At 37.0% G+C, this 10,610-nt stretch overlaps 1 protein-coding gene across 1 annotated transcript; it reads left to right on the plus strand.

Moving 5' to 3' along the window:
* The first annotated feature begins 1,523 nt into the window (after window positions 1–1,523).
* LOC135731389 (macrophage mannose receptor 1-like) lies at window positions 1,524–2,786 on the plus strand. Its single transcript, XM_065249356.2, has one exon. The coding sequence runs from the start codon at window positions 1,737–1,739 to the stop codon at window positions 2,493–2,495; it is 759 nt and encodes a 252-aa protein (XP_065105428.2). The 5' UTR covers window positions 1,524–1,736; the 3' UTR covers window positions 2,496–2,786.
* Window positions 2,787–10,610: the final 7,824 nt, after the last annotated feature.

The following is a 10,610-nucleotide window of genomic DNA, read 5'->3' on the forward strand; positions in this document are numbered from 1 at the left end:
AGTTTTCTAATACACTTTTATTTAATAAAGGTTTTAATTGTTTGGGATAGCCTCGGCATGTTAAGAATCCATTCGTTCTATCATTAACAGCGCAGAGAAATGAGGACGCATTTTGACATAGCTCTTATCAACGCCTCAAAAAATGAGAATTAAAAACAAAGGAAATAGAAGGTCAGAAAAGGTTTGCCTGGAATAAGTGGTAAATCAGGATGACACCAGTGCAGACTATGTAATTTGTGTGTTTAATTTAGGCATTACTTATTTATTTATTTATTTTTGTCCCGTGTGCGCCGATCGGAGACTGAGTTCACTGCTGATATTTTAGAGCTTTCTAGTCTCGCGGCGGTCATCAGCAGCGTCTTGCATCGCCCAGTCAGCGGATGGCGGGCGGGTGCGGTTTTGAAAACTGGTCAGAAACGTTGGTGCGGATGGATGGCGGACGGATGATGAGTTTTGTGATGCGGTTGCGGATGAAATAATAGCCCATCCGCGCATCTCTAGGCGTCACCCATTTTGTCATAAAATGCAGTACTTCACATATTGCATATCACTATCTTTTATTTTATCTGCACCCGGCACGCTTTGTGGTCAAAACTTTAGACCTTAGACCTACTGGATACATTACACTGTAAAATCCAATAAGTTAATTTACTCAAAAAAGCATGCAAACCAATTCCTTTAATAAAACCAAATAAAGTAAAACAGGAAAAGTATGTTGAACTAACAAATGTTTTTTTATTGTAGCACACTTACACAAGAGTTCAAGTCATGTATAGACGGTTTCATTGGGCGCACGTGCGGTGACGTGATAAGCGTCTGGTCCGAACTTTACTTCCGGTTTCTGTTTGTTTAATGGTCTGACTAGTTGCAGAAACTGAACTCTTAAACAAATACCTCATCGAAAATAACAAATGTTTTGGGTTCCTATGTAATCTATGTGTTGTTTATTTAGCTTGTTATATAAATAAACTATTTTAAAAGAACTTTGTTGTTATTTATTCTTCGTGGAGATTACCGGAAGTTACGTGATGACCACGAAGCCGCTTGTTTATGTTGTTACTGCTGAAACCGTATATACATTGTCGTCGATCTTGTTGTCTGAATTATTTTGTTGATTCTCACCATTGTTGAGGTTTACATCAGTAAAAAAGCTGCTTACTTTGTCCCAGTACATATAAAACGACCCGAAATTTGCTTAACAGAACAACTTCTGCATGAAGCTCCTTCTTCTTGTCTGTCACTTCTAGTCTTCCTTAAGTCAGGCAAATGAGTTGGCGGATTAATTCAAACAAACTCTTTTCTTCCCAAGTCACCAGTGTTTTGAATGAAACATTCCTGCAATTGCTTAAAGGAAACAATTTTAATAAAAGTCAGGGGTCAAGAGCCCAATTCAGATAGTTTGCTCATGGCTGTAAGGATTATAGGACACGACTGTTGTATATGATATTAGTTCAGATTGATGAGGTTACAATTTGAATATAGTTACACATTTTCCACTTTTTTTGTGCCGTAGATCTCTTTTGTTTTCTTTATATGAACATATTTGCCTTGTAAAACTTTATGGTGACTAATAACATTTGCTTATACAAAAACTGACCCTGATCGTCTGATTGGTCAAAGATTTTCAGCTTTTATTTTATTCCTATATGAAATATCTCGTAGGGTTGTGATAACATCATTGTTTCTTCTGACTTCTGCTCTACAAGGCCTGTCTGGTGTAGATCACAAATATAAAAATGAAGGCATCTGTTTCTCTTTACTTGTTTTTGAGTCTCTGTGGTCTGAGCTCTGCTCTCCTTAGAAAACACTTTTATGTGAATGAAAAACTTTTTTGGCAAGATGCACAGAAGTACTGCAGAGAGCATCATGATGATCTGTCCACCGCTAGCAGTCAAGAGGCACAGCAGCTCACCATTAATCAAAATTTTAGTGATAGATTTTGGGTTGGACTCAACACTCTAAACTCAACAGAATGGATTTGGTCCGGAGGTGAAAAAGAAGCATTTGATTACTGGAACGCTGGAGAACCAAACACGAATTATGAACTTTGCACTGCTATACTGAAATCAAATTCGAAACTAATCAATGTTGTGTGCAATCGAAATTATTCATTTTATTGCATGGAGAGATTTGGGCTGATTCTGGTGCAGGACAGTAAGACGTGGGAAGAAGCTCTGGACTACTGCAGACAAAACTACATTGATCTCGTCAGTATCGACTCGTCGAGGATAATGGCAGAGGCGATAAATAACACCATGACATCACAGACAGCTAATGTATGGATTGGACTGCGTTTTTTAGCTGGACATTGGTTCTGGGTCAATGGGGGAAATGTTGAATATAAAGCCTGGTCTGGGGGAGAGCTCCAGTGCCCCTCCAAAAATCTTCAGTGTGCAGCTTTGGATAAAGACAACAACGTTTGGAAACCTGAAGACTGCGAAAAGCGACTCAACTTTTTCTGTCTTAAGGAGTACAAAAAGCCTGAAATATTTTGATCTGTTACACTTACCATGTTATATTTCAAGCTTAACCTGAAACACCACATGATTTGAAAGAAGATAAGTCGTACATCAATATAAATGTGTAGTGGATAATTTTGTAGATAATTTATAATAGTTTTTACTTTAACTGTTTATTTGTGAACAATGTGGCATAAAATACTAATATACTAAAATTATTGTTGGTCTTTCTGAAACATACACTGTTAATTTTATGTTTATGTATTACAATACATTTTCTTTGTGCGTTTTATGTTTAATTTAGAAAACACACAGGTATGTGTTGTTGACGATGGTATAATCATTTTTGAATCATCGTTTTTTTAAGTACGTGTTTAATGGAAAGGCACTTCTTTCAGCTCTTCTTGTGGTCAGATTTGGCCATACTGTACTTTAACAATAATAAGTCTGCCTTCACTATACTATCATGTTGTAACTCATAAACATTCTGTTAAAAAAGTTTGTTTTTATCTTTTTTACAACATTTATTCTACACTGTGTAAAGAGAAAGCTATTTAAGCTTACTTCAAGTAAAAAAATTAAGCTATATAAACTTTAAGTAAAACATTTTAAGATGAGAAATCATTTAAAAATTACTTCAATTGGACACCTAAAATATTTAAATATTTAAAGTAAAATTGCAAGTAAAAAAAAGAAAGTAATTTAAACACTTTTACTTGTTACAGTGTAATCAAACACATATTTCACTATTTAAACTGGGTATTGTTCACTCTAAGTTAACTGTTTAAATTGCTTAATATTTAATATGATTTTTAATTAAAGATGGATGCGTTTTATTAGATCAAATTTATGATCAAAGCATGTGAACAGGCCAGCTTATCCACTTTTTTCAGGCATCTTGGTACAATTTACTTTCATTTTGGTTTCTCAAGACCAGTTACTGAGCTACATCCAAATTATTTTACTAGTGTAATGTAAGGCTGAATTTTACACTTTACATTTCTCACATGAATGTTAACTCATTCCCCGCAAGCCATTTTTTGAAAAGTTGCCCGCCAGCATTTTGTGTGATTTTCAGAAATGTTTTAAAAATGCCTTCCACACTGTAAAAAAATTAATTGCAGCTGGGTTGCCGGGAACTTTCAGTAGATTTAAATTTATGTTTTTTAGTGGCAACATTAAATGTTCAAAATTAAATGAACATTAAGCATTTACAAGTCTTTGTCTTTACAGAGTAAAACTAAAAAAACAACATCAAGAAAAACATTCTGGGAAACTAAATCTGAAGCAAAAAAACAGAAAAAGGTTGATGATGATTTGCATGAGGCTGTTATTGTATAGTTTTATTCTGTAAAGATAAAGACTTAATATTTAAATATTTAAAATGTATTTAACTTTGAACAAACTCTTGCCAGTAAATGACATAAATTTAAATCTACGGTAAATTACCGGCAACGCAGCTGCAATAACATTGTCATTTCTACAGAATTTTTTTACAGTGCAGGAAATTTGTCTTCCAAAAATATATAAACATACAAAGAGATCAAATGAAACAACAGACCCTCCGCTTTTCAAACAAACAAACAAGCAAGCAAACAAACAAAAAAACCTGGAGAAAACTTTCATGTTATCTATATTTTTTTCTCTCCTTACAAACTCTTAATTATGGTTAATTTTCTTTAAAAATACAATTACTTTAGCAAAAAACTGAAATCAATGCTTTTTTGTGAATTAATTTTGTAAGAGATCAGATTCAGAACGATTATCAAAACATACACAGAGTTAAAAATGAGTAAATAACTTTTTGTCTTAATTTTTTCATAAATTGGGTCCATCTAGTGCATAATCGCGGTATTGCAGATTAACATAAATTCATCAGGAACACATATTTTTTAATGGAAATGTTTTCTCTTAATTGGTAAAATAATTCGTCAATGGCGGGGAAAGAGTTAAATGAAGCAAAACATCTAGGGCTCTATCTTGCACCCAGCGCAATTGACTTTGTCCGTGACGCATGTATCATTCGTATTTTGCCCCGGCGCACAGCGGGTTTTTCCCGTCACAGAAGCACGTCGGCAAACTAGAGAATGAACTTGCGCTCCCTGGGTGGTTCAGCGCAAAAAAAGAGGCGTGTTCCGGCGCAAACCATCCCTGATGCTATTTTGCAGTTTCAAAAAACAATTGCGCCACTGACCAGAAAAAAAAAGTTTAAAGTCAGTGGCGCGTTGCGCGTTGTTCATTATGCTATTTTAAGGGCACATGCTTGACCATAATGTATAGGGTGCACAACGCGCATACACTTTGCTTATCTAATCTACACAGATGCAACAGTTATTTTTGCAAATCATAAATTGTTACACTTAAAAATATTAATACACGAGATAAGGGGAATCATAGTGGTGAGCATTGTGGTGATAGTTTTTATTTATTCTCATGCAAATAACGATTAAAATATTTCCATAACTTTGTTGTGTGGCTGTATTACGTTTATTTAAGAAACCTTAATGTATATGAACTTGATTTGTAAGAGTACTTTGGGGTTGGACCTTGCTTGCGTTTCTTGGGTCCGATTTCAAAGCCCCCAAACCCTTTCAGCGGTGAGGGTGGACGCAGCGATGTCCTCTGCTGGCGTCAAGTCCTGAGGCAGATCCACCTCCCGTTACACGGCGTGCCCGATTTATGCTGGCAAGCGTGGGATTCCCCCGTACAAGGACGTCGGTCTCCTCGGCTGTGAACCGCTCCTGGCGTGCGCCTGGTAAATCCGTCATAATAATAGCAACCCGCCATGGAACTTGCGCCCTTGCGTTTAAAGGGAATGTTGGCTAGCGTTCTGATTGGTTTATTTGACGTTACGCCCAAACCACACCTATGAATAATGAACCTACTTCAGACCAACCCCTTATTGATTTGCGCCCGGCGCAAGAGTTATTTCTCACGCCGGGAAAATAGCAACAGCGCCCAAGATCCGCCCACAAACTCACTTGCGCGTTGCGCTTCGCACTTGCGTTTCAGATCGTTAAAATAGGGCCCCTAATGTTAACTGCTGTAACTTTTGTAAAAGTTGTTTAAGAAATCTAAACCCCATGATAAACTGTAAACATACTTCAAATAGAGCCCAACAAAATTAAATAAAGGGCTTGTGTGCAAATTTGAAACTGCTGAATGTGCATCTATGTGCATATATGTATATATATATATATATATATATATCGAATGGTGGCTGGGAATAATTTGCATATTCATATCTAATAAGGTCCAAGCTGGTGCGATTAATTAGAGGTGGGTACTAATTTGCATATTCATAGATCTGCGTATACTAAATGAGGCAAGCTATTCAAGCATGAAGAAATTATTATCACAGACAAAACTTTTACTTTTGCTGTTTTGATGCTCGAAAAAGAGTTTTGAGAAATAAAATTATTTGAAAAGTGTGATAGCTTGCCTTGTCCTGAGACAACACAGTTTGACCCTTGCCTAAATGGATGCCAGTGTGGATTACTTTGAGGGATGCAGCAGACCACACTGTAGGCAACCATTGTTTCTTCTCACTTCTCAGTCTGCATACTGTAAATCAACTTTGACACAGCTGGCCAAAGTCTTGACAGCCCACCCTGTTACCATCACTCCTCCAGCAAATCCTTCAGTGTACAAAACAACTTTTGTGATGGGACAAAGCTGACGATGTACTTTATTGTGCCACTCGTTTCCCGTCTCTCTTTTTTGATTGCTGTTTGGAACAAAGGATGGCAGGCAAGATTGAAATTCACCCCATGCTTTTCCTCCTCCAACTATCCAAAATGCGTTGAAGTGCAGCTCAGTGTGACATGAAGCAGTCTTTTCTTCCACTGTTTCATTATTTATCTAACACCAGAACTCTGAAGACAAATTGGGGAAGTACCTGCCATGAAGCTCACTATTCGCATCGAACTTGCTCACATGCGTCCCCATACAATTACACAATGTTTTTTAAGGGTTACGGATTTAATGAACTTTCATTAAGAGTGGACTTGTTGATTGATGTTTGTTTCAGGGCAAGACAATCTCGTATATGTATTGTGATTTGTAAACTGTGTTGATGTTAAACATTATCACTGCATTAGATACAGGTTTACATGCAGTACTTTGTTGTTTTCCACTTTGTATATACAAATCTGTCTTAAATTTGTCATACACTGTTGATGCGGTGCTCAATTTTTGCCTGTAACTCAGAAAAAAATGACTTTTCCAGATATCACTTGTATTGCAGTCTGAGTTATAACCGATAGAGGGCGACAAAACATAATAGATATAGACATAAGGTAGCTAGATAGATGGATGGATGGATGGATGGATGGATGGATGGATAGATAGATAGATCTTAAAAATAATTTTATCTTTGTACTGTGTACATTAATATTTATTGATTATGCAGGTGTAATTGAATTGCTGTCTTGGATAGCATCAGTTTTAGTAGTCGCTTTGTCAAGTGTTACTTTACTCAGAGCTGATGGGGATTCAATCAAACCCTTGTGATTACCAAATAATAAGGTATTTCTGAATTCATGTTATTATAGATATCTCAGAGGCATATTTCTATTAATATATCTAGTAACAATATTTAGAAACAGGTGTGTTTTACTGAATCAATTTTGTGAATAAAGCATTGCCTTCTGAATGCGGCTCTTTGGCCGTTTCTCAATTCGAAGGCTGCAGCCTCCAGAGGTCGCATTCGTAGGCTGCATACGTCATCAAGACTGTCTTATTTCAGAATATTAACAATCAAAAAGTTGAGTGTTATGCTTAGTTAATGGTAAATTGTTGTAATATGTTTATGACCTGCGAAGGTAATGCTCAGTTAACTTAAATAAACCGGACTTGATGACGTATGCAGCCTGCATTTGCGACCTCCGGAGGCTGCAGCCTTCATATTTGAGAAACGGCCACTGTTAGTTGGGTTGTGAGCCGCCACACGCGCCCTCTATTGGTAAACAACAGTCTGTCGCAGTCACTGTTGTTTTCACTTCTCACTGATCACTCCCCAATATACTACTCGCCAATGACGAGATTTTCCATCTTTCCGCAATACCGCGCCCTTCCGCAACTTTTTAAACCCGGAAGTATTGCCCTATGGCAAGCGGCTGCATGTCCGTGTCTGTTTAAAAGATAGATCTGCATCTGATCTCTATGAAAAGTCCGTCACAAAAATGGAATTATCTCTGCTTTTTGCTCAAAATGTGGTGTTTTTGCAGAAACCTACATTCAAAAGCTGATTACAAAAGAACTACTGAAGGTAGGATGAAACGTTTTTTTTTTTGTTTGAAAGCAGAGGGTCTGTTCTTTCATTTGGTATATTGTATGTTTACATATTTAAAGAAAAACATTTTCTGGAAGGCATTAAACTTTGGTGAAAATCATGAAAAACGCTGGCGGTGAATTTACATAAACATGAATAAAGACTAATAAATGCTGTAGAAGTATTCATTATTGGTTCTTGTACCACAGGGCTGTGGAATGTTTTATTCTGATTGGCTAAGAAAGTTTCCATGTGTGTTGATTATTTTTCTGTAAACCACACACCTAACTTGTCAAAAATAGACACCAGAGCAATTGTTTTGGTAACCGTGGTATAAGTGGAATAATTGACTCCGGTCCTTTGAATTATTAGAAAATAATGCACACCTGTGGTGTATTACCACCTTGGGTGTGCATTATTTTCCTATAATTCAACAGCCTGTAGTCAATTATTCTTTACATGTTAGTTAATGTATTTTACTAATCAGATACAACCTTATTGTAAAGTGCTACAAATAAATGTTTCTCAGAATGAGTATGAGTTTACATACCGTATGTTTAATGTATAAACACATGTGATTTGCTAATCATGTATCGCTCTTCTTATTAATGTGATTTTCATCTTCTGTTTTTCATTCTGTCTACAGTCCACATACTGTACTTCCTGTTTAAACTCTTAAAGCCATGTGACTTAATGGCAACACTAAACTTTAAGTTACAATGAATCAAATGACAGTCTACATTGATTAAAACATTAACTTTTCAGTGTATATTAAACTAGTTTAACTCATTTATTATCCAGACATTGTCTAATGTGTCTTAGACATAAACTGAACCAGAACACTAACATTGTTAGTAACTTGTTTAGAGAAATTTCTCATATATTTCCATCATGTTACCTGTGAATAAGTATCAGATGTGATCATGTATGGCTTTAAATGTCTCAAATATCTTCTTTCTTATAAAGATAAAGAGTTTTCCGCCTCGGCCGAGACGATCTTTGTGTTCCTTTTGTCCCTATGGTTTGTCCCCACTGTTCCGAATTCCAGGTGTCATGAGCAATTCGGTCCCCCCGAGCAATTCGGTCTCCCCTAGGACCCCCGCGTGATTCCATTGGCTGGAAAAACTCCTCATGGGTAGTTTTCTTAGAGCCTTATTACAATTCCTACAAAATCGCGTTATGATTTATGTAGTTAGAACGTTGTTAAAATTACAATTGATGTCTTTTAAATGATGTTTCATATAGTAGTATATAAATGAGGCTATAGGTGGGAGATCTACACATTGCTTGTGTCATATTATTTTGATATTATATTCTGTACCATTTCCACTTTTTACTGTCTACTTATACAATTACTTACTCATTAATTACTTATACAAAACATGATTACTACATAGTTGAATCACACATTTAAATGATAATTTATAAGCCATGATTACTACACTTTTACTATTAAAAAAATATATTCCATAAGGTATGTAAATTTTTAATTTGTAAAAATAAAAGTATTGTTTTTGTAAAGCAGATGATGACACAAAAGTACTGACGTGTCTGCAACATGAATATTAGTTTATTATATTATTTTTTGGTTAACTTTTATTTAAAAAAAATTATGATTCTATTTTGTATTTGTACAACGTAATTAGCTTGCTATACCGCTTACGCAGACGAGATTTCGCAATCACACATTTTTGGGCAGGCATTAGTGCTAGGTACCAATCGGGGTCCTAGGGGAGACCGAATTGCCCGGGGGGACCAGGGGGGCAGGGTTTCATATTTTATTGAAGCTTCCCTGCTTAGCGAACACCCATCTGCTGTTAGCATCCCATTGACTCCCATTCATTTTGGCGTCACTTTGACAGCGAATAACTTTACATCTGAGGCGTTTAAAGACTCCATTTGTCCATTAATTATTTCTAAAGAAACACGAAAATGTATAAAAGGCTCCATTACCATGTATCTTACGTTATGTCCCAGTAGAAGCAGTTTTTGTAAAAATAGGCTAACGATTGCGTCATAACCTGCGACTTTCTGTCGCACAGTAGAGAAATTACCGTATGGACTGGGAGAGAAGCTCACAGGCAATCTTTTACTGACTATGAGGCAATCGGGTGGACGTGAAGGCATAAAGTCAAGGGAGATTACTAATCAGAATACTAACCAAAATGTGCTCCTGTTCACGCTCGCCGTCTCTGCAAGATTCAGTAGGTGATTCAGATTTCCCGTGGCACGGCTATTAGAAGACTTACAATTGCCAGACAGGTTGCTCACGTGACATCCACGTCATTGAGCTCAGTTTGAGTCTGCGCAGTACGCTCGACACCCAGGAAGTGCATGCTTCAAATTGACTTCACTTGTCTCCGTTGAATCCAATGGGGTCGCTGTGTCCATTTCTTTTACTGTCTATGGGGGGGACCGACACCGGCATCCTCATTCTTTCGACGTAAGGGGCCGTGATTGGTCCGCAGGGTTTTTTTTTCCAACTTTTCTGCATCACGATTGGTAGTGACGCGTTTGTGCATGAGACGCGCCATTGGTCAGTGTTCCGAATTCTGATCGAGGTGATTGGCCGGTGGGCGGGCACACAGACTGCGCGTTTTGTGAAGCGGGGGTGTGACGCCTCAGCACTGTACAGTGTTTTGACGTGTCGGCGTCTCTTCACAAACTTAAACAAACTTATACTTCGCGTTTTATTGTCATATTTCGACATTCATCTTTAACGTCTCAACTCAACAGGTAAGAACGATATAAAATTTGCACCGCTTCTGTGTACTTTGCTTTCTGTTTATACTGTAAACGATGTATCCGCTATGTAAAACTAAATTGCATCGCTTGATCGGCTGTAACGCGTCCGTTTGCTCTTTTAGACATCTAGTGTA

The sequence above is a fragment of the Paramisgurnus dabryanus genome, chromosome 2 (genome assembly GCF_030506205.2).
Source record: "Paramisgurnus dabryanus chromosome 2, PD_genome_1.1, whole genome shotgun sequence".
Lineage (NCBI taxonomy): Eukaryota > Metazoa > Chordata > Actinopteri > Cypriniformes > Cobitidae > Paramisgurnus > Paramisgurnus dabryanus.

Excerpts from the sequence above, each read along its gene's own strand:
- LOC135731389 (XM_065249356.2), top strand. The coding sequence starts at position 1,737 with ATGAAGGCATCTGTTTCTCTTTACTTGTTTTTGAGTCTCTGTGGTCTG.